Source organism: Bos mutus, chromosome 9 (assembly GCF_027580195.1).
Source record: "Bos mutus isolate GX-2022 chromosome 9, NWIPB_WYAK_1.1, whole genome shotgun sequence".
NCBI classification, from domain to species: Eukaryota; Metazoa; Chordata; class Mammalia; order Artiodactyla; family Bovidae; genus Bos; species Bos mutus.
Window position 1 is genome coordinate 64,159,128 of NC_091625.1, and position 24,492 is coordinate 64,183,619.

Sequence of the window (24,492 nt, forward strand, 5' to 3'; positions counted from 1 at the left end):
ACCACCCACCCACCTGCTCCTTTCAAATAGGTTCCATTTTCATCTCTGATTTGGTAGGTGAGCCACTGAAGCTGTTCAAGAACAGCATATAAAAACACACATGATAAAGAGTAGTTAAGCAGCAGCAGTAGTGTTAGTCGCTCAGTCATGACTAACTTTTTGTGACCCCACAGACTGTAGCCCACCAGGCTCCTCTGTCTACGGGATTCTCCAGGCAAGAATACTAGAGTGGGTTGCCATTCCCTTCTCCAGAGGATCTTCCCGACCCAGAAATTGAATCTGGGTCTCCTGCATTGCAGGCAGATTCTTTACCATGTGAGCCACCAGGGAAGTTGTAAAACAAGAGAAACCAAATTGCTTGGAAGAAGGTGAACCAGACAATAAGCTTGGAAGCTTAGCTGACACAATTCACAGCTCAGTTTGGCTCTCTTTTTCATTTCCTGTGTCTTCATTTATGTTTCTATTAATATCTCACTGACACTTGCTTGTGAATAGATTTTTTTTAAGTTTTTTTAACTGTTCAGTGTCTTGTGTGTGTACATATGAACGTTATATAGATTTCATGAAGGCAGTTAATAAGAAAAAGGAATTTTTAAAAATCTCTTTCTATCGGGAATCTGTCAAGGAGACCAACCACCTATACGGTATCTGAATTACCAAGGGGGCATTTCACAGCCCCTGCTTGGTCCATGAAGGACTGTGAAAATTACCAGTGAATTTGACACAAGGGAATTTCAAGAAAGAGAAAAAAAAATACATGACAATAAGAAATATTAATAGTCAATACTTTCATGCTACATGGCTAAGCCCTGTTCATACATTAACTTATTCAATTCTTACAATGCTGTGAGATAAGTACTAATTACTTGTCCTTTACAGAGATGGGAAACCTGAGGCATGGGGCTTCCACAACTAGCAAGAGGCATAGCTAGGACTGGAACAAAGCAAGGCTTTGGCATTTGGGACTTTCACTATCCTGCCAAACTGCTGCTAATACAAGCACCTGTAAACCATAATGGAAAGGATATTAAAAAAAGTAATGTGTATATATACACATGTATATATATATATATATGTATAACTGAATCATTTTGCTGTACAGCAGTAATTAAAAACATTGTAAATCAGCCGTGTGCTTATTTGCTCAGTGGTGTTTGACTCTTTGCAACCCCATGGACTATAGCCCGCCAGGCTCCTCTGTCCATGGGGATTCTCCAGGCAAGAATACTGGAATGGGTTGTCATGCCCTCCTACAGGGGATCTTTCCAATCCAGGGATTGAATTCAGATCTCCTGCATTGCAGGCAGATTTTTACCATCTGAGTCACCAGGAAAGCCCCAAATCAGCTATATTTCAATAAAACTAATAAAAAACCAAATTATTGTATTTGGGATGGATAAACAGCAAGGTCCTCCTGTATGGCACAGAGAACTATGTTCAAGATCCTATGGCAGGGCCTTCCCTGGAGGCTCAGTGGTAAGGAATCTGCCTGCCAATGCAGGAGACACAGGTTCCATTCCTGCTCTGGGAAGATCCCACATGCCGTGCAGTGACTAAGCCTGTGGGCCACAACTACTGAGCCTGTGTTCTAGAGCCAGGGAGCCACAACTACTGAAGTCCGTGCACCCTAAAGCCCATACTCTGCAACAAGAGAAGCTACCACAATGAGAAACCTGCACCCCACAGCTAGAGAGTAGTCCGCAATTGCTGCAACTAGAGAAAAGTCTGAACAGCAACGAAGACACAGAATAGCCAAAAATAAATAAATAAAATCATAAAAAATACAGTAAGGTCTCTGACTTCTGCAAATAGTTTTTTTTTTTTTAAAAGATCCTATGATAAACCATACTGGAAAAGAGTATGTTAAAAAAAATAAATAACAAGCATCTGGAGAGGGATGAGTATCATTAAACAACCCACTGGTTTCTTCTAGGTTTCCACAGTGCTGAGTAACACAGCCCGGTCTTTGCCCTCAGGAAGGGTTGGGCAGTCAGGGAGAGAGCATGAAATAAACACATCCATCCATGCATTCATAAAGCAAGTGGGAACCACAGGCAGAAATGTGTTTGAGAGAGCCTGACAGAGATGCAGGCTCACCCTGACAGTTAAAAATGGACGGGGCTCCAAGCGTGAGCTTCACCTTCGAGGCACTAGTCAGGGAAGCTCACAGGCCAATGACATCAGCTGTAGTAACAAATGTGGGGATGGAGACATGAAAGCTGAGGCAGTCAGAAATGTTCCAAATAAGAAAAGAGGCTTAAATCCAGGTAGAAGAAAAACAACGGAAAGACGAATTAAGAGCAGCACAGGATGCATGATGCAGAAGAAAAGAATTTCAGTTTTAATCCGCAGAAATCGATTGTAACAACATCAAAGAGCCATATGTCAGAAATTTGCAACACGTGAATTCAGTTAGTCACTTAGACTCTAGCTCATCCCATGAAGAAGGCTGCAGGACACCCTATAGTTTAAGGATTAGAGGAAACTCTGGTCTGTCACTCAACAGGGCATAGTTGCCAATCACTCAGGGAGACTCAGCAACAACCATAAGCAGAGAAGATTACAAGGTAGGTGTCGTGGCTGCTTCTGGTGTTGGGTTGTGCTTCACATCCCCAGTCTTAGTCCCTGGCAGATGAATGTGGCATCTGACTGAATGGCAGAAAAGATTCCTGAGCTCAACCCAGTTCACTCACAACTCAGTGTCTGTTGAATGAATGAACAAACAAGTACTGAACAGACAGCATTTTATATTAATTCTCTGCCCATGCAAAATACCCACAGCAACACTACCTTTAGAAATACCTGCTCAACTAATTGGGTTCCAGGAAGGATTCACTACTGGGCTGGTCAAAAGGCTTATTCGATTCCCCCACAAGATGGCTCAAGCAGTGCTTAGATGTTTTTAGCTTTATTCAAAACAATTTTGTTTGTATTGTGACAGCTGTCATATCAGTGTGCATTTTTAAAAAAACTTATCTAAATTGGTGAATTTTTGTGTAGCCATTTTAATTTTGAGGATAACATCTTTGGCATATTATGCTTTGTTATTTCACAAAAGGTGAAAGTGCAATTGAAATGCAAAAAAAAGATGTATTTAGTGTATGGAGAAGATACTGTGACTGATTGAACGTGTCAAAAGTGATTTGTGAAGTTCTGAGCTGGAGATGTCTCACTGGAAGATGTTCCACAGTCAGATAGACCAGTTGAAGCTGATAGCAAGTAAATTGAGACACTGAGAACAATCACCATTATACCACGCGGGAGATAGCTGACATATTAAAAATATCCAAATCAATCATTGAAAATCATTTGTACCAGCTTGCTTATGTTAATTGCTTTGATGTTTGCGTTCCACATAAGTGAAAAAATTTCCTTGATCATATTTCCACATGCCATTCTCTACTGAAAAGCAAGATGTTCCATTTTAAGAACAAATTGTGATGTGCAACGAAAAGTGGTTACTGCACAATAACGTGGAATGGAAGAGATTGTGGGGCAATTGAAATGAACTGCCACCAACCACACCAAAGGTCAATCAATCTTCTTTTAAAGGAGGTGATATTGTGTATATGGTGGGATTGGAAGAGTCTTCTATTAGGAGAAAACCTTCCAGAAAATCAGATGATTAATTCCAACTAGTACTGCTCCCAGTTAGACCAACTGAAGGTAGCACTCAATGAAAAGCATCCAGAATTAGTCAACAGAAAACGGATAATCTTCCATCAGGATAATGCAAGACTGCATGTTTCTTTGGTGACAGACAAAAACTGTTACAGCTTGGCTGCAAAGTTCTGATTCCTCCACCGCATCCACCAGACATTGCATTTACAGATTTCCATTTATTTTGGAGCAACCCCATGTCCAAGGAGTGGTGGTTGCATGGGCGCAGGAGGGCCAAGAGGAGCTACTCCTCATTCAAGGTCAGGAGGTGGGGCTGTGAGAAGATACCCCTCGTCCAAGATAAGGAGCAGCGGCTGTGCTTTGCTGGAGCAGCCATGAAGAGATACCCCATGTCCAAGGTAAGAGAAACCCAAGTAAGACAGTAGGTGTTGTGAGAGGCATCAGAGGGCAGACACACTGAAACCATAATCACAGAAAACTAGTCCATCTGATCACATGGACCACAGCGTTGTCTAACTCAATGAAACTAAGCCATGCTGTGTGGGGCCACTCAAGATGGGTGGGTCATGATGGAGAGGTCTGACAGAATGTGGTCCACTGGAGAAGGGAATGGCAAACCACTTCAGTACTCTTTCCTCGAGAACCCCATGAACAGTATGAAAAGGCAAAATGATAGGATACTGAAAGAGGAACTCCCTAGGTCAGTAGGTGCCCAATATGCTACCGGAGATCAGTGGAGAAATAACTCCAGGAAGAATGAAGGGATGGAGCCAAAGCAAAAACAATACCCAGTAGTAGATGTGACTGGTGATAGAAGCAAGGTCCAATGCTGTAAGGAGCAGTACTGCAGAGGAACCTGGAATGTCAGGTCCATGAATCAAGGCAAATTGGAAGTGGTCAAACAGGAGATGGCAAGAGTGAATGTTGACATTCTAGGAAACAGAGAACTAAAATGGACTGGAATGGGTGAGTTTAACTCAGATGACCATTATATCTATATATCTGTATCTATCTATCTATATAATGATATAGATATCATTATATCTATATATACTGTGGGCAGGAATCCCTCAGGAGAAATGGAGTAGCTACCATGGTCAACAAAAGAGTCCAAAATGCAGTATTTGGATGCAATCTCAAAAACGACAGAATGATCTCTGTTCGTTATCAAGGCAAACCATTCAATATCACAGTAATCCAAGTCTATGCCCCAAATAGTAACGCTGAAGAAGCTGAAGTTGAACGGTTCTATGAAGACCTACAAGACCTTTTAGAACTAACACCCCCAAAATATGTCCTTTTCATTATAGAGGACTGGAAGGTAAAAGTAGGAAGTCAAGAAACACCTGGGGTAACAGGCAAGTTTGGCCTTGGGATATGGAATGAAGCAAAGCAAAGGCTAATAGAGTTTTGCCAAGAGAACGCACTGGTCATAGCAAACACCCTCTTCCAACAACACAAGAGAAGACTCTACACATGGACATCACCAGATGGTCAACACCGAAATCAGACTGATTATATTCTTTGCAGCCAAAGATAGAGAAGCTCTATACAGTTAGCAAAAACAAGACTAGGAGCTGACTGTGGCTCAGATAATAAACTCCTTATTGCCAAATTCAGACTTAAATTGAAGAACATAGGGAAAACCACTAGACCATTCAGGTATGACCTAAATCAAATCCCTTATGATTATACAGTGGAAGTGAGAAATAGATTTAAGGGACTAGATCTGATAGAGTGCCTGATGAACTATGGACAGAGGTTCATGACATTGTACAGGAGACAGGGATCAAGAACATCCCCATGGAAAAGAAATGCAAAAACGCAAAATGGCTGTCTGGGGAGGCCTTACAACTAGCTGTGAAAAGAAGAGAAGCGAAAAGCAAAGGAGAAAAGGAAAGATATAAGCATCTGAATGCAGAGTTCCAAAGAATAGCAAGGAGAGATAAGAAAGCCTTCTTTAGTGATCAATGCAAAGAAATAGAGGAAAACAACAGAATGGGAAAGACTAGATGTCTCAAGAAAATTAGAAATACCAAGGGAACATTTCATGCAAAGATGGGCTCAATAAAGGACAGAAATGGTATGGACCTAACAGAAGCAGAAGATATTAAGAGGTGGCAGGAATACACAGAAGAACCGTACAAAAAAGATCTTCATGACCAAGATAAGTACGATGGTGTGATCACTCACCTAGAGCCAGATATCCTGGAATGTGTAGTCAAGTGGGCCTTAGAAAGCAACACTATGAACAAAGCTAGTGGAGAGGATGGAATTCCAGTTGAGCTATTTCAAATCCTGGAAGATGATACTGTGAAAGTGCTGCACTCAAAATGCCAGCAAATTTGGAAAACTCAGCAGTGGCCACAGGACTGGAAAAGGTCAGTTTTCATTCCAATCCTAAAGAAAGGCAATGCCAAAGAATGCTCAAACTACCACACAATGGCACTCATCTCACACGCTAGTAAAGTAATGCTCAAAATTCTCCAAGCCAGGCTTCAGCAATACGTGAACCGTGAACTTCCAGATGTTCAAGCTGGATTTAGAAAAGGCAGAGGAACCGGAGATCAAATTGCCAACATCTGCTGGATCATGGAAAAAGCAAGAGAGTTCCAGAAAAACATCTATTTCTGCTTTATTGACTCTGCCCAAGCCTTTGACTGTGTGGATCACAATAAACTGTGGAAAATTCTAAAAGAGATGGGAATACCAGATCACCTGACCTGCCTCTTGAGAAACCTATATGCAGGTTGGAAGCAACAGTTAGAACTGGACATGGAACAATAGACTGGTTCCAAATAGGAAAGGAGTACATCAAAGCTGTATATTGTTACCCTGCTTATTTAACTTATATGCAGAATACATCATGAGAAACTCTGGGCTGGATGAAGCACAAGCTGGAATCAAGATTGCTGGGAGAAATATCGATAACCTCAGATATGCAGATGACACCACCCTTATGTCAGAAAGTGAAGAGGAACTAAAAAGCCTCTTGATGAAAGTGAAAGAGGAGAGTGAAAAAGTTGGCTTAAAGCTCAACATTCAGAAAACGAAGTTCATGGCATCTGGTCCCATCACTTCATGGGAAATAGATGGGGAAACAGTGGAAACAGTGTCAGACTTTATTTTTTTGGGCTCCAAAATCACTGCAGATGGTGATTGCAGCCATGAAATTAAAAGACACTTACTCCTTGGAAGGAAAGTTATGACCAACCTAGATAGCATATTGAAAAGCAGAGACATTATTTTGCCAACAAATGTCCATCTAGTGAAGGCTATGGTTTTTCCAGTGGTCATGTATGGATGTGAGAGTTGGACTGTGAAGAAAGCTGAGCGCTGAAGAATTGATGCTTTTGAACTGTGGTGTTGGAGAAGACTCTTGAGAGTCCCTTGGACTGCAAGGAGATCCAACCAGTCCATTCTAAAAGAGATTGGTCCTGGGTGTTCATTGGAAGGACTGATGCTAAAGTTGGAACTTCAGTACTTTGGTCACCTCATGCGAAGAGTTGACTCATTGGAAAAGACTGATGCTGGGAGGGATTGGGGGCAGGAGGAGAAGGGGATGACAGAGGATGAGATGGCTGGATGGCATCACCAACTCGATGGACATGAGTTTGGGTGAACCCTGGGAGTTGGTGATGGACAGGGAGGCCTGGCGTGCTGTGATTCATGGGATCACAAAGAGTTGGACACGAGTGAGTGACTGAACTAAACTGAACTGATTTATTTTGGTCTTTACAAAATTCTCTTAGTGGAAAATTTTCAGTTTTCTGGAAGACTGTAAAAGTTACCTAGAACAGTTCTTTGCTCAAAAAGATAAAACGTTTTGGGAAGACAGAATTATGAAGTTGCCTGAAAAAGGCAGAAGGTATTAGAACAAAATGATGACTACACTGTTCAATAGAGTTCTTTGTGAAAATGCAAAATGTCTTTTATTTTTATTTAAAAACCAAATAAACTCTTTGGCTAACCCAGTACATCTCTGAGGAGCTAGGAGGCTGCAGCTAATTTTTGGATTCTATAAAGAGCCAACTTGAGAAGGAAATGGCAACCCACTCCAGTATTCTTGCCTGGATAACCTCAATGGACAGAGGAGCCTGGCAGGCTACAGTCCATGGGGTCACAAGTGTCAGACATGAACTAGTGACTAAACCATAAAGCCAACTGTTCAAGTGAAGGAAAAGAAGTGTCAAGAGGATTTGCAAGTTCTGGTTATATAGTTGAAGAACAGACAGGGAGGGTGTTTGCACAGCATCCAGATGGTTTTGTGAGTGAAGCAGGGAAAGCTGCCAATCTGTTGTGTGACTTGTCCAGTTCTTCTCCCATTTTCTTTTTTTTTTCTTCTCCCATTTTCAGTTAAGCAAACACAGATGCCTGGACAAGATGAGCTCAGAAGCTGCTGCTGCTTCCTTTTCTCCATGCCTGAGGCTGGTTTCACCCAGACCAGCCCCGATGTGGAACTCAGACTGGGGACAACAGCCATAGGATGGGGCTGTTCACACATATCACTAAGACCTGAGGATCCACAATCCACACACGTGCACGACTTTCAAGGTCTGAGCTCCAGGAATAACCACCAACTTTCTATGCTTAAACAAAATAAAACAACAAAACACTGCCATCAGATATTTCTTTCAAGCTTTCCGAACTGGCACGACTAGTCTGTCTTCCCAGAACATGCTGCTTTGTAACTGAAGATAAAGTAACTCTGTTTCCTTGATATGAGAGACTTTGTAAGCACTTGAATATCAGGTGACTTTGTTACTGACAATAAAGTAATTCAGTTTCCTTGATATGAGAGACTCTGTAAGCACTTGAATATCAGGTGACTTTGATACTGACGATAAAGTAATTCAGTTTCCTTGATATGAGAGACTCTGTAAGCATTTGAATATAAGGTGACTTCCCTTTCCTTAGGGATTGCTTTTCTGAGAGGAGGGGAAACATACCCACTGTGGATTTGGACATATATGGTACCTGAGCATTGTCTTCTGCAGATAGGATCTGTAGTTGGAGAATCCTTGTGCACAGGTGTTAGAATTTCAGTCATTTTTGCTTTGCTTTGCTTCTCCCTGCTCACCCCCCTTCATAGGTCTTACCCAGCCTCTCTATGTGGTTAGGAAGGGCTCAGATGGTCATGATCCCCTCACTGAACAGTAAGTTTCACTCTGGCAGGTCTTGTTTACTGTCTAAAGTACTCAGCACAGAGTCTGGCACAGGCTTGGTTGGTTGTTTAGTCACCAAATTATGTCCGACTCTTGTGACCCCATGTACTGTACCCTGCCAGGCTCCTCTGTCCATGAGATTCTCCAGGCAAGAATACTGGAGTGGGTTGCCATTTCCTTCTCCAGGGGATCTTCTCAACCCAGGAATCAAACCCGGGTCTTCTGTACTGCAGGCAGATTCTTTACCAACTGAGCTGCAAAGGAAGCCGATTAAGTGAAAGTCAGTCAGTTGTGTCCGACTCCTTGTGACCCTATGGGCTGTAGCCCTCGCCAGGCTCCTCTGTCCATGGAATTCTCCAGGCCAGAATACTGGAGTGGGTACTGTTCCCTTCTCCAGGGGATCTTCCCAACCTAGGGATTGAACCCAGGTCTCCTGCATTGCAGGTGGATTCTTTACCATCTGAGCCACCAGAAAAGTGAATATCTGTGGACTGAAAGAGTAAGTAAACCTCACAGAAAACAGACTTGAAACTGGGTTTATCACCCTCCCACTTTGGCCATCATTTTCTATTACAAAACAGATAACCCTCCATCTAAAATCCTGGAAACCTCTTTGGAAGCAGTAGCTACCTGGAGGTACCTGGGAGAAGACCCAAGCCATCCCTCCACAAGAAAACAGCTTCTATGAAAGGAACTGTGGAAGAGAAACAAGAGTTGTCAGGCCAACTTAGACCCGTGCGTACTATTAAGTCCTGGGACCAATCGAGCCGTGTTGGCAGATTAGAAGCAAGACATAGACCTGGGCAGGGCCTGAGGCACTGAGAAAGGACATGGGCAGAGCACCCCCTCCAAATCCCTTGTTTTATGAGGAATCCGCTGCCCAAACTCACATAGCTGCTGCTGCTGCTATGTCGCTTCAGTCGTGTCCAACTCTGTGTGACCCCATAGACGACAGCCCACCAGGCTCCCCCGTCCCTGGGATTCTCCAGGCAAGAATACTGGAGTGGGTTGCCATTTCCTTCTCCAATAAACTCACATAGCTAGGAGCTTGAAAAGCCAAGAAGTAAAACCTGGGTGTCCTGAGGTCCTGTCCAGATCTCTTTCTACTGCTTCTGTCTGCCACAACCCCATGGGCACAAGCATGTCCACTAAGTCAGGAAAAGCCTGGAAATAGGAGGCTTTAGCTGTCAGGGGGTAATCTTACTACACCTCTGCACTCTTGAGGTGCAGTGTCAAACACCGCTGATTTGCCCTGTGTCCCAGGCTTGAACCCTCTTAGTCGTCTTTTGATTATAAGCTCTTCTGAGCCACCCCTGCCAACAGAAGGTGAGTACAGTCAGCACTTACTGACCCCTGATTGTGGCTGGCACCATGTAAAGAACTTGACACACACTATCATCTCCTTTAAAATTCATTAAAAAATATTTATTTATTTATTTGGCTGTGCTGAGTCTTTGTTGTAGCATGCAGGATCTTTAGTTGTGGCATGTGGGATCTAGTTCCCTGACCAGGGATCAAACCCAGGTCTCCTGCATTGGGAGAGTGGAGTTTTAGCCACTGCACCACCAGGGAAGTCCCTGTCATCTCCTTTAAACCCTACAACAACCTATGGGGAGAAAATCATGATCACACCCACCTTACACCTGTGGAAAGAAAACCTCCAGGAGATTCAAGAACCTGCTCACACTCCATAGATTTTAAGTGGCAGGGAAGGGACCTGATCCCAGATAGTCACCCCAAATTCACCCTCCTAGCCCTGTGCCATGCTGCCTGTCCTACTGAAAATGGCCCTGGTGGATTCAGCCTTTCTTTCCCCATCACCATAGTTCTGACCTGGAGTGCCCCTAAAACTGAGTTCCCTTCCAAGTTAATGATGAATCTCTCTATTCAAAACTTTATTCCCTTTCTATCCCCTATGACCTCAACCACGGGCTAACAGAACAGTAATCTACCAGAGTTGGAGGAACTGCTGTTGTAGATTTCATCATTAACATACAATTACAAGTTGCTCTTCTAATAGGCCCCCAAGTCATAGACCATCTGGCCTGAGAATCCTAAACCAGAGACTTACTGGCTCCCGAAACTGTGACTAAGAAACGTCACAAAATGATGATTAATTCCAGTTTCTTTGTTTTTTCCCTTTAAAAACACCCTCAATTCAAAACCCAAGTGGGAGTGGATCTGAGGCTCTCTCTTACTCCCTTGCTCGGCGCCCTGCAATAAATACTTACTTTGCGGCAAATGTCTGCTGTTACATCAGCTTTCTGCACTGCAGGTATACAAGCTCTTTGCCCAGTTACAGTCTGTGTTCATCATCTCTTGACTAGACTATATTGTCCAGCCCCTTCTCCCTTCCTCTTTTCTGGTATCTTTGCCCTCCCATCCATTTCTATTCATTCTTCCAAAACTGTGATTTCCCTCTGTGGCTGAGAAGTGTTTTCTCATATCAGCTAATTGTCCAGGTCTCTGAGGTTACTAACTGGGTGTCCAACAATTCAATTCCATGCTGACAGTATCTACCTGGGGCTTCCTAGGTGGTGTTAGTGGTAAAGAAACCACCTGCCAAGCAGGAGAATCAAGAGACACGGGTTCAATCCCTGGGTTGGGAAGATCTCCTCCAGTAAAACCCACTTCAGTATTCTTGCCTGGAGAATCCCATGGACAGAGGAGCCCAGAGGGTTACACTCATGGGATTGCAAAGAGTAGGTCACAACTCAAGCGACTTAGCACGCACACACTGTCTACCAGGAGTGAACATCAAATCATAGATCCTGGCTTCAGAGCCACAAGCCTGCCCCCACTTCAGATGGCAGTTGCAAGTTCTTGGATCATTTGTACTTGTAATACATCATCTGTAAATCAGGGATTCCCACAAGACCCTACACAGTTTTGATAATTTACTAGAAAAACTCACAGAACTCAGGAAAGTACTTTGCTTTTATGGTTACTGGTGTACTATAAAGGCTGCAACTCAGGAACAGCCAAGTGGAAGACATGCATGGGGCAAGGTGTGCAAGCAGAAGGCTGCACAGGGCTTCCCTGCTCTCTCTGGGCACACCACCTTGCCACCACTTCACTGTGTTCACTATTTAGGACTTTTTATGATGGTTTCAGGCCCTCCTGCACCCGCGTAGCCACCGCTCCTTGGACGTAGGGTATCTCCTCCCCGGCCGCCGCCCCTGGCCTGGGGCGGGGGGTAGCTCCTCTTGGCTGCTCCTGCGCTGTTGCAGCCTGGCACTCTCGGCCGCTGCCCCTGACCTCCGATGTGGGGTAACTCCTCCCAGCTGCCGCCTGACTGCGACGGTACACATAGCGCGGCCGAGAGGAGCTACCCCACGTCCAACGTCAGGGGCAGAAGCCGGGAGGACCCCATGCCCAAGGGGCGGTGGCCAAGAGGAGTTACCCCACGTCCGATGTCAGGGGCAGCAGTCGGGAGGAGCTACCCCACGTCCGAGGTCAGGGGCAGCGGCTGAGAGTGCCAGGCTGCGATGGTGCAGGAATGGCCGAGAGGAGCTTCCCCATGTCCGAGGTCAGGGGCAGCAGCCGAGAAGAGCTAATCAGCGTCCTAGGTCAGGGGCGGCGGCGGAGATTGCCAGGCTGCGACAGCGCAGGAGCAGCCGAGAGGAGCTACCCCACGCTGGAGGCCGGGGCAGCAGCCGGGAGGAGCAACCCCACGTCCAAGGAGCGGTGGCTGCGTGTGCACAGGAGGGCCTAGGGGAGCTATTCCACACTCAAGGTCAGGAGGGGCAGCGGTCAGGAGATACCCTCATTCAAGGTAGGGAGCAGTGGCTGTGCTTTGCTGGAGCAGCCGTGAGGAGATACCCTACGTCCAAGGTAAGAGAAACCCAAGTAAGATGGTAGGTGTTGAAAGAGGGCATCAGAGGGCAGACACACTGAAACCATACTCACAGGAAACTAGTCAATCTAATCACACTAGGACCACAGCCTTGTCTAACTCAATGAAACTAAGCCATGCCGTGTGCAGCCACTCAAGACGGGCGGGTCATGGTGGAGAGGTCTGACAGAATGTGATCCACTGGAGAAGGGAATGGCAAACCACTTCAGTATTCTTGCCTTGAGAACCTCATGAACAGTATGAAAAGGCAAAATGATAGGATACTGAAAGAGGAACTCCCCAGGACAGTAGGTGCCCAATATGCTACTGGAGATCAGTGGAGAAATAACTCCAGAAAGAATGAAGGGATGGAGCCAAAGCAAAAAGAATACCCAGTTGTGGATGTGACTGGTGATAGAAGCAAGGTCCAATGCTGTAAAGAGCAGTATTGCAGAGGAACCTGGAATGTCAGGTCCATGAATCAAGGCAAATTGGAAGTGGTCAAACAGGAGATGGCGAGAGTGAATGTCGACATTCTAGGAATCAGCGAACTAAAATGGACTGGAATGGGTGAATTTAATTCAAATGACCATTGTATATACTACTGTGGGCAGGAATCCCTCAGAAGAAATGCAGTAGCCATCATGGTCAACAAAAGAGTCTGAAATGCAGTACTTGGATGCAATCTCAAAACGACAGAATGATCTCTGTTCATTTCCAAGGCAAACCATTCAATATCACAGTAATCCAAGTCTATGCCTCAACCAGTAATGCTGAAGAAGCTGAAGTTGAACAGTTCTATGAAGACCTACAAGACCTTTTAGAACTAACACCCAAAAAAGATGTCCTTTTCATTATAGAGGACTGGAAGGTAAAAGTAGGAAGTCAAGAAACACCTGGAGTAACAGGCAAATTTGACCTTGGAATACGGAATGAAGCAGGGCAAAAGACTAATAGAGTTTTGCCAAGAAAAGGCACTGGTCATAGCAAACACCCTCTTCCAACAACACAAGAGAAGACTCTACACATGGACATCACCAGATGGGCAACACCGAAATCAGACTGATTATATTCTTTGCAGCCAAAGATAGAGAAGCTCTATACAGTCAACAAAAACAAGACCAGGAGCTGACTGTGGCTCAGATCATGAACTCCTTATTGCCAAATTCAGACTTAAATTGAAGAAAGTAGGGAAAACCACTAGACCATTCAGGTATGACCTAAATCAAATCCCATATGATTATACAGTGGAAGTGAGAAATAGATTAAGGGACTAGATCTGATAGAGTGCCTGATGAACTGTGGACGGAGGTTCGTGACATTGTACAGGAGACAGGGATCAAGAACATCCCCATGGAAAAGAAATGCAAAAAAGCAAAATGGCTGTCTGGGGAGGCCTTACAAATAGCTGTGAAAAGAAGAGAAGCGAAAAGCAAAGGAGAAAAGGAAAGATATAAGCATCAAGAGGTGATATAAGATATAATGCAGAATTCCAAAGAATAGCAAGGAGAGATAAGAAAGCCTTCCTCAGCGATCAATGCAAAGAAATAGAGGAAAACAACAGAATGGGAAAGACTAGAGATCTCTTCAAGAAAATTAGAGATGTCAAGGGAACATTTCATGCAAAGATGGGCTCGATAAAGGACAGAAATGGTATGGACCTAACAGAAGCAGAAGATATTAAGAGGTGGCAGGAATACACAGAACTGTACAAAAAAGATCTTCACGACCAAGATAATCATGATGGTGTGATCACTCACCTAGAGCCAGACATCCTAGAATGTGAAGTCAAGTGGGCCTTAGAAAGTATCACTACAAACAAAGCTAGTGGAGGTGATGGCATTCCAATTGAGCTATTTCAAATCCTGGAAGACGATGCTGTGAAAGTGCTGCACTCAATATGCCAGCAAATTTGGAAAACTCAGCAGTGGCCACAGGACTGGAAAAGGTCAGTTTGCATTCCAATGCCAAAGAAAGGCAATGCCAAAGAATACTCACTACCGCACAATGACACTCATCTCACGTGCTAGTAAAGTAATGCTCAAAATTCTCCAAGCCAGGCTTCAGCAATATGTGAACTGTAAACTTCCAGATGTTCAAGCTGGATTTAGAAAAGGCAGAGGAACCGGAGATCAAATTGCCAACATCCGCTGGATCATGGAAAAAGCAAGAGAGTTCCAGAAAAACATCTATTTCTGCTTTATTGACTCTGCCCAAGCCTTTGACTGTGTGGATCACAATAAACTGTGGAAAATTCTGAAAGAGATGGGAATACCAGACCACCTGACCTGCCTCTTGAGAAATCTGTATGCAGGTCAGGAAGCAACAGTTAGAACTGGACATGGAACAATAGACTGGTTCCAAATAGGAAAAGGAGTACGTCAAGGCTGTATATTGTCACCCTGCTTATTTAACTTATATGCAGAGTACATCATGGGAAACGCTGGGCTGGAGGAAGCACAAGCTGGAATCAAGATTTCTGGGAGAAATATCAATAACCTCAGATATGTAGATGACACCACACTTATGGCAGAAAGTGAAGAGGAACTCAAAAGCTTCTTGTTGAAAGTGAACGAGGAGAGTGAAAAAGTTGGCTTAAAGCTCAACATTCAGAAAACTAAGATCACAGCATCTGGTCCCATCACTTCATGGGAAATAGATGGGGAAACAGTGGAAACAATGTCAGACTTTATTTTTCTGAGCTCCAAAACCACTGCAGATGGTGACTGCAGCCATGAAATTAAAAGACACTTACTCCTTGGAAGGAAAGTTATGACCAACCTAGATAGCATATTAAAAAGCAGAGACATTACTTTGCCAATAAAGGTCTATCCAGTCAAGGCTATGGTTTTTCCAGTGGTCATGTATGGATGTGAGAGTTGGACTGTGAAGAAGGCTGAGCACCGAAGAATTGATGCTTTTGAACTGTGGTGTTGGAGAAGACTCTTGAGAGTCCCTTGGACTGCAAGGAGATCCAACCAGTCCATCCTGAAGGAGATCAGCCCTGGGATTTCTTTGGAAGGAATGATGCTAAAGCTGAAATTCCAGTACTTTGGCCACCTCATGTGAAGAGTTTACTCATTAGAAAAGACTCTGATGCTGGGAGGGATTGGGGGCAGGAGGAGAAGGGGACGACAGAGGATGAGATGGCTGGATGGCATCACTGACTCGATGGACGTGAGTCTGAGTGAACTCCAGGAGTTGGTGATGGACAGGGAGGCCAGGCATGCTGCGATTCATGGGGTCACAAAGAGTCGGACACGACTGCTCGACTGCACTGAACTGATGATGGTTTCATCACGTTGACATAATTGATCAAATCCTTGACTGCTGGTGATTAGCTGAGTCTCTTGGTCCCTGCCTCTCCCCAGAAGTCACTCTGAAGATGCCTAGGAGTCTCCAGCCATCAGTCATCTCATTGACATTAAGAAGACACTGATCAAGTATCCCCAAGAGTTTGGGGAGCTATGTGACAGGAACTCAGACAAAGACAAAATGTTTATTTTTTATTAACAACAAATTCCTCCATTCAGACACCTCCAGTGGCTCCCCATGACAATAGAGCAGAGCCTATTTTCTCAGAGTGGCCTGTAAGTTGCATGTGATCCCATCTCTCCTGATTCCTGCCACCTCGCTCTGGTTCAGGCTGGTCCATCTTACAGATTTCTGCTTCTGCACCTTTGCCTCATCCTCCCGTCCCTCCACTGAATTGAAATGGAATCAAAATATTTCTCAGGTCGCCATTGGTTTAGAGATGTGAGGACCCTCAGACTTTACAGATGAGGAATTGATGGCTCAAAGAGCTGAATGGCATACTCCCAGTTATAGATTCAGCATCTCTCAAAGGCAGAGAGAACAGTACTCATGTCTGAATTCCAGTGATGAGTGCTGGGGATGACAAGCTTCAAATTACTAAAATCTTATGTAAAATTTCAAGAGCACAAACCACAAGACAAAAAAAATAATAAAAATTAATTTGATTATACCAAGTGGAGGATTTCTGTTCAATGAAAAGACACTAAAAAATGGAGTATTTTCTGCCATATCAGTAAACACGGATGTCACAGTCATCAGAGATGGCAGCCCTCAATGTGGGCCCTAAGGGAATTTGAAGAGATGAATACCTGCTATCTAGCAGCCATCAGACTGCAGCCACTCCCTAGGCTGAGCCCTGAGGAACATCAGGATATGAAACCACACATACTGGCCCCAGATATTAGAGGTACACGTCAGAGGAATAACTGCAGTGAGCCAGACTCTTGCAACTTTCCATACATAGAAAAGCACTACAATCCTTAACTTGGGATATTTAGTTTTCTTTAACTGACATAACTCTTTTGATGTTCAGACTATTTACTATTTTGATGTTGCAAAACTATATAAAGCACTACACTCCTTAATATAAAACTACATAGCACAACACTCCTTATATAAAACTTTATATATAACTATATAAAGCAATACAATCCTTAACTTGGGATATTTAGTTTTCTTTAACTGACAAAACTCTTTTGATGTTCAGACTATCTAGTATTTTGATGTTGCAAAACTATATAACCAGGCTCCTCCCCTTGGCTCCTTGAGGCAGTTCTCTCAGGGTCACTTGAGATGCTATCTCCCAGGCCTGGGCCTGATGTCTTAAAAATTCCCACCCAATAAAACAAGTTGACAATGCTATGGACAAAATTAATAGATCTAAAAATGGTAAATAATCCACCTGCAATGCAGGAGAGCTAGGTTCAGTCCCTGGGTTGGGAAAATCCCCTGGAGGAGGAAACAACAATGTCTAAAACTGATTTCAGGGACTTCCTTTGTGGTCCAGTGTGCTTCCATTGCACAGGTTCAATCCCTGGTCGGGGAACTAAGATTCCACATGCTGCATGGCTAGGCCAAAAAAAATTAGAAAAAATAAAATTGATTATAGATTAATACTTAGAACTCTTGAAAAGTAAGAAAACTAGAGCAAACCTAATTTATAAAAAAGAGCAAAGCATGTGACCATGCAGTTAGGGCAGAGGAAACCCATAAAGTTAACAAACATATTCAGTTCAGTTCAGTTCAGTTGCTCAGTCGTGTCCGACTCTTTGCGACCCCATGAATCACAGCACGCCAGGCCTCCCTGTCCATCACCAACTCCTGGAGTTCACTCAGACTCACGTCCATCGAGTCAGTGATGCCATCCAGCCATCTCATCCTCTGTCATCCCCTTCTCCTCCTGCCCCCAATCCCTCCCAGCATCAGAGTCTTTTCCAATGAGTCAACTCTTCACATGAGGTGGCCAAAGTACTGGAGTTTCAGCTTTAGCATCATTCCTTCCAAAGAAATTCCAGTGCTGATCTCCTTCAGAATGGACTGGTTGGATCTCCTTGCAGTCCAAGGGACTCTCAAGAGTCTTCTCCAACATTACAGTTCAAAAGCATCAATTCTTCGGTGCTCAGTTTTCTTCACAGTCCAAATCTCACATCCATACATGACCACAGGAAAAAACCATAGCCTTGACTAGATAGACCTTTGTTGGCAAAGTAATGTCTCTGCTTTTCAATATGCTATCTAGGTTGGTCATAACTTTCCTTCCAAGGAGAAAGCATCTTATTTTACTAATTATTAGAAAAACACAAGCTCAGATAGTGAGATGTCAGTTTACACCTCTTGGAAAGCTGCAGAATGATGCAAAGTAGGGGTAAGGATGTGTGTGGGGGGGGTCATATCTGCCTGGGGGTCGGTGGGGTGAATAGAAGGCCCCAGGAAAGCCATCTGGTGGTCAGTTCCTGAGTAAGTGTACACATCCTTGTGCCCAGCAAGCCTGCCCACGGGGATGGATCCTAAAGGAAGTCTCACAGTTGGGACCTGCAGGAGGCTATTTGGGGCAGCACATTTGTGGAACTGCAGCATGATGTGTACCATGTCCAAATCCATCAAAGGGGAGCAAAAGCTAAAATGTGGGGAGGTCTTCGTGGTGCACGAGGCACAGTGCGTGTACATGATAGACACAGAGTGACACCGACAAACCCCACGCAGGACCAGGTCAGGACAAAAGAAACAATGAGCTGAGTAACAGAATGAGTTGTGTAACTTAAAAGTATAAGCAACAAAAACTATAACAAAGGTTCTACAAGCGCACATAGAAATCAAACACAAACATCAACATGCGAGGAAGGCTACCTACGTGGGAAATGGAAGGTGAGGCATGTGGACAAAAGGGGGTCTATTGGGCTTGAGTGAGGTAAAGTCAGGGGCCACGGTCCCCACTCAGGCTGCTGGCTCTGGCATCAGGGAGTGATTTGCTCAGGTTGAGGCTGCTGGCTGTCAGACAGAAAGTGGGTTCAGCAGCCAGGGCCTTACAACGGGGCCCAAAGGAGGCTGCCCTTCCCCACAGCCCACCTTGGTGGTTAGAATCCCTTCCCTGGAGATGAATCCCTTTGCTTCTGTGCTTTTTGGGGTTCACATAAGTCTGCTCAATGAGTAAACATGAAGATAGCCCAAACCAAAAAAAAAATCCAACCTCTAGTGAGTCTTGCAAATATAAACTGCTTCCGTGATGGAAAATGTTACATTATTAGCATTTAAAAGTAATTTTTTCTATAAAAACAAAAAAAATATAAAAAAGAAAAAATAATAGTTCAGAAATGGGACATAGAAAAGTTGGTGGAGTGGGCGGAGGAGGGTGGTAGGCTGTGCTGGGCAGTCAGAATCAGATAAACTGAGAGCTTAAAACCCCAACCTCCCTTACTCATACCTTTCTCTTTTTTTTGGCAGGACACATGGAACTAACTTTTACTGAGTGTTTACTCTGAGCCAGCAGGGAGCTAGGGAGTTTTACATTTGCCATCTCATGGATCACTTGCAAAAGTCTTACACAGAGAGGCGGGGTGGTGGTTGATCCCGCCAGTCTTGCAGTTGGGAACAGGAAGCTCAGAGAAAGCAACCCGCCCAACTCACATGGTGAGTACATCAGAGCTGTCTTCCTGTGCCTCCACCAACACAGCGACACTAACTAGCAGCTTGTGACGGCCTCCCTCTAGAGTTTTCTGCCTGGCAGCTGGGTCCAGAGGTCTCTAAGCTTGCCTTTGGCTCCAGCACTATCAGAACCCCCCAGCACTGCTGGTGGAATGTAAATTAGTACAGCCACTGTGGAAAACAGTATGGAGATTCCTAAACAAATTAAGAATAAAACTACCATATGATACAGCAATCCCACTACTGGTCACATGCCCTGAGAAAACCACAATTCTGAAAGGCACAGGTACCCCAATGTCCACTGCAGCACTGTTTACAATAGCCAGGACATGGAAGCAATCTAGATATCCATCAACAGATGAATGGCTAAAGAAGTTGTGGTACACATATACAAAGGAATATTACTAGCCATAAAAAAGAATGAAATCGAGTCAGTTACAGTGAGTTGGATGAACCTAGAACCTGTTATACAGAGTGCAGTCAGACAGAAAGAAAAAAGCAACCATTGTACACTAATGTATATATATGGAAGCTACAAAAACACTACTGATGAATCTATTTACAGAGAAGAATGGAGACACAGGCATAGAGAATGATCTGGTGAACACAGCAGAGGAAGGAGAGAGTAGGACAAATTGAGTAGTAGCATTGACATATATACACTGCTGCTGCTGCTGCTAAGTCGCTTCAGTCGTGTCTGACTCTGTGCGACCCCATAGAGGGCAGCCCACCAGGCTCTCCCATCCCTGGGATTCTCCAGGCAAGAACACTGGAGTGGGTTGCCATTTCCTTCTCCAAGGCATGCAAGTGAAAAGTGAAAGTGAAGTCGCTCAGTCGTGTCCAACTCTTAGCAACCCCATGGACTGCAGCCTACCAGACTCCTCCATCCATGGGATTTTCCAGACAAGAGTACTGGAGTGGAGTGCCATTGCCTTCTCTGATATATACACTACCATGTGTAAAATGGATAACTAGTGGAAGCTGCTATGTAACATAGAGAGACCAGCCTAGTGTTCTGTGATGACCTGGGGGGTGGAATGGGTCGGGGGAGGGAGGCTCTAGAGGGAGGGGATATATACACACAAACATACACACACACACACACACACAGTTATGACTGATTCAAGTTGGTGTATGGCAGAGACCACCATAACACTGTAAAGCAACTAGCTACAATAAGAAAAAAAAGAATCCCTCTAGCTGTTCTCACTGGGGCTCGAAGGTCCGGAGGTTGAGGGAACTCCTGGGGTTAAGTTAAATTCTAGTCACTTCCTCTTTGCCCTCCAAACCCATGCATCTTAGATGTGGTTCCTCTAACCAGGTCCAGTTTCTAGAGAACTGGGGATATCCTTTCACGACTGTTTTCCACCCTGATCTACATCTCCAGCTTCCTGAGAGTCAAGAGGTGGCAGCAGGTTGGTGAGCTGGGGGTGGATTTTTAACAGCAGAGGACTTCCCTGATGGTTCAGACGGTAAAGCATCTGTCTACAATGTGAGAGACCTGGGTTCAATCCCTGGGTTGGGAAGATTCCCTGGAGAAGGAAATGGCAACCCACTCCAGTACTTCTTGCCTTGAAAATCCCATGGATGGAGGAGGTTGGTGCAGGCTACTATCCATAGGGTCACAAAGAGTCGGGCGTGACTGAGCGACTTCACTCGCACTTTCTTTTAACAGCAGAACAGCAATAAACTCGCTGAAAGGTGTGTTAGCAAAATGCCAATGAAAAGCCACTGGAAAACCAAAACACAGTGAATGTGGCAGAGCTTTATCCCTTACTAAAGCATCACAAGAACTAAGATTTTATGCAGGTCAAACCATGTTTGTCAAACCTGCATGGAGTGAATCTGATGAGAGGCTATCAAGAACCTGGCCACCAGCCTTACCTTTGGCTTTCCTCCTCTTTCACAACCTGCCAACATTACATAAGTTGCCTAATTTCCTCAGGCCCCGGTCCAATTGTTTTGAGTGAAATTTAAAAGACAGTAAATCCATCCAACAATAAGCATTCTAAACATTTCTGGTGGTGACGGACTGTAACTTGTAGCAGATTGCTTCAGCTTCACCCAGCATCTTATCATAAACACTTGATTAACACTGTGAACTTAATTCATCTGAAAGAGGAAAACAGTATCACTTGGGAAAACTGGGAATTATCCACTTTTTTTTCCACCAAAAGGAGTCTACACAACTGTGGAAAAAAGAGCGTCATGAAAAGAAAAGTTTAGAAAGTTGTGGTTTGTGGATGAAATCAAACTCACGTAAGGTTTATTCTTTCTGGGAGGAAATGGCAACAATTTTATAAATATTTATTCTGTCATTACCTAGGACAAAGCATCAGGCAGGTCTAGCTGCTGAGATAAGAACACTAAAAGGCCACATACAGAATTCTTGAGACCCACGAGTCTTTGGCACAGTTCAGATGCTGGCAAGTCCCCCAGATAAAGGCTGTGGCTCAGATAAACACAAAGGCTACGGGGCTCATAGCCTTTGAATTGCAGCGGCTCTGAGTGTTCCTGATAACCTTAAAACCAACGATCAGATAGAGAGGACCTCTCTGTCCTTCTTTCATCTCTCTACAATGAGCTTTCCTGGAAAAAAAAAAAATAGTCTACCCCCCTATATCTTTCCTGTCCTCCTCTCTCCAAGTTTTCAGGGGGAAAAATACAGCACTGTGCTTTGCCCACCTCTGTGTTCCTCTGTTACAAAGTGTACCGTTAGCCTGCTGTATCCCAGGCAGGACCACACCTCTCCCCATCTCCCATATCCACATACCACATCTCCCTGGACCCCTTGCTCTGTTCCTGTTCTAAAACTTCTAGGATTTCTTCCCCCAGTTTTGCCACACAGAATCCCTTCACTCTAGGATTTCACACAGGGCTAAACTCGGGCGTTGGTTTGACTTACAAAAGTCATAACTATTTATTACTGTGCCGCTCCTCTCTGCTCCTTTTCTAGAATTCAGTCCAACAAAATAAGGCATCACCTTTAACAGAGCACTGGGGAACTGGCACTTCAACTCTCACATATGTTTTAACAGCCTCTCATCTCTTAAATGGGACTCTCTTCCTACATCTCTGCTGCCAAACTGATTTTAATGAAATTCTTTGAAACCCAGTGCTTTCAGCATTTTGGCTTCCCTAGGGAAGCTTCTTTATTTCTGTTTTTAAACCTCTACAACAGTGTCTGGTGATAACAAGAACTAACATTTAAAGAGGTCATACCATATGCCAGCCAACCCTCTGAAGTGGGCTTCCCTAGTGGCTCAGTGGTAAAGAATCCACCTGCCAATGCAGGAGATGCGGGTTTGATCCCTGGGTGGGGAAGATGCCCTGGAGAAGGAAATGGGAACCCACTGCAGTATTCTTGCCTGGAAAATCCCACGGACAGAGGAGCTTGGCAGATGACAATCCATGGGGCCGCAAAAGAGTCTGACACAGTTTAGCAACTAAACAACAATTATGTGTCAGACAACCCTCTGAAAGCAGACAGGATTATTACCCTGTTTTCTAGAGGCAGGAACTAAGGCACAGAGAAAGTCAGCTGCACACAGAAGGTGTCCAGCTGGGATTCTCCCCAAGACTGTGAGCTTAATTATGCTTAAACTCTGGGGTCAAAGGGATCTGGGATCTATTATTATCCTTTCTCGCTCTCTCTTTTGGAGCAGGTGACCTGGATAATGCACTTAACCTCTTTGACCCTGAGTTTGTTTCCCTTCCAATTAACTGGAGATAAAGTATTTCTTTGAAAGACCAAGCAGTAAATGAGAGGTATGTGCGGATCTACCTCGGTCAGGTGGAGAAGGAAATGGCAACACACTCCAGTATTCTTGCCTGGAGAATCCCATGGACAGAGGAGCCCGGCGGGCTACAGTCCACAGGGTCGCAAAGAGTCGGACACGACTGAGCGACTTCACACACACACACACACACACACCCCTCGGTCCAGGGCACAGGGTAACTGGAGTCCTACACATCCCAGCTGAACCTCCTCATTGGCAAGTCCGAGTCCCGCTCCTCTAAATACCCAATTTCTTGGTGGAAGTACATCAGTCCATTTAAGTCGAATCAGCCAAGGGGCGTCTATGTAAGCATCCACCTGGAAGACTGACGGGAGTTTCGCTTCCTCTCCATTTCGCTCTGCGCCCGGGTCCTAGGCTCGCCACCCACGGCCTCGCCATCGGCGGCTCCTCCACCCGGGCATCTCTCTCGCACGGGCACTCCACCCCGGGGGCTCCCTAGCCTGCCCGGCTGGCGGTCTTACCATGGCATCATAGCCCAGGGCGTTCATGAAGTGCGCCACCTCGGTGCCCTTGTACACGGTGAACCAGATGGTGCCCTGGTACTGGTCGCCGGCGTCGAGCAGCAGCACGTGGGGCTCGGCGCGGCGGATCTGGTGCACCTTGGTGGCAAGCCGTGCCACGCCGCCCACGCAGCGGCTGGCGTTGACACACTTGCTCGAGTCCTCACTCGTCTGCTCCAGGCGGCTGTGTACGTCGTTGGTGTGCAAGATGGTGAGCTCCCAGGGGCGCGCCGCGGGCCACAGCAACGCGCCCAGCGCGAGGATCCTCAGCGCCGGGGTGCGAGCCGCTCCGGGATTCATGGCTGCGGCTGGTGGCGAGAGCGCGAGCGCCGGTGAGTGCGAGCCAGACTGGCTGTAGGAGGAGGGCGGGGGCTAAGTCGAAGGAGGCTTGCGCGGGCCGGCGGGCGGGGCTGGGCCCGGCCGGGCCGGGGCGGGCTCTCCCGAGGCCGGCCCCACGCGGCCAGGCGCACACCCCCGCGGTCACCCCATCCGACCCTGGCCAGCAGGGTGGCTCGGACGCGGCTGGCGGCTGGCACTCGCTCCGGGCGGGAACAGTGAGGAGGTTGTTCCCCGCGGCGAGAGAGCACCGGTCGCGGTCCCGGCCCGACCAGGGA

General features: G+C 45.4%; 1 protein-coding gene across 1 annotated transcript in view; it reads right to left on the reverse strand.

Moving 5' to 3' along the window:
• NT5E (5'-nucleotidase ecto) overlaps positions 1-24,240 on the reverse strand; it is a 71,511-nt gene extending 47,271 nt beyond the window's left edge. The window contains exon 1 of the mRNA XM_005899087.3: positions 23,840-24,240. Coding sequence (XP_005899149.3) covers positions 23,840-24,178 — 339 coding nt within the window. The 5' untranslated portion in view covers positions 24,179-24,240. The remainder of the gene's footprint in view (positions 1-23,839) is intronic.
• Positions 24,241-24,492: the final 252 nt, after the last annotated feature.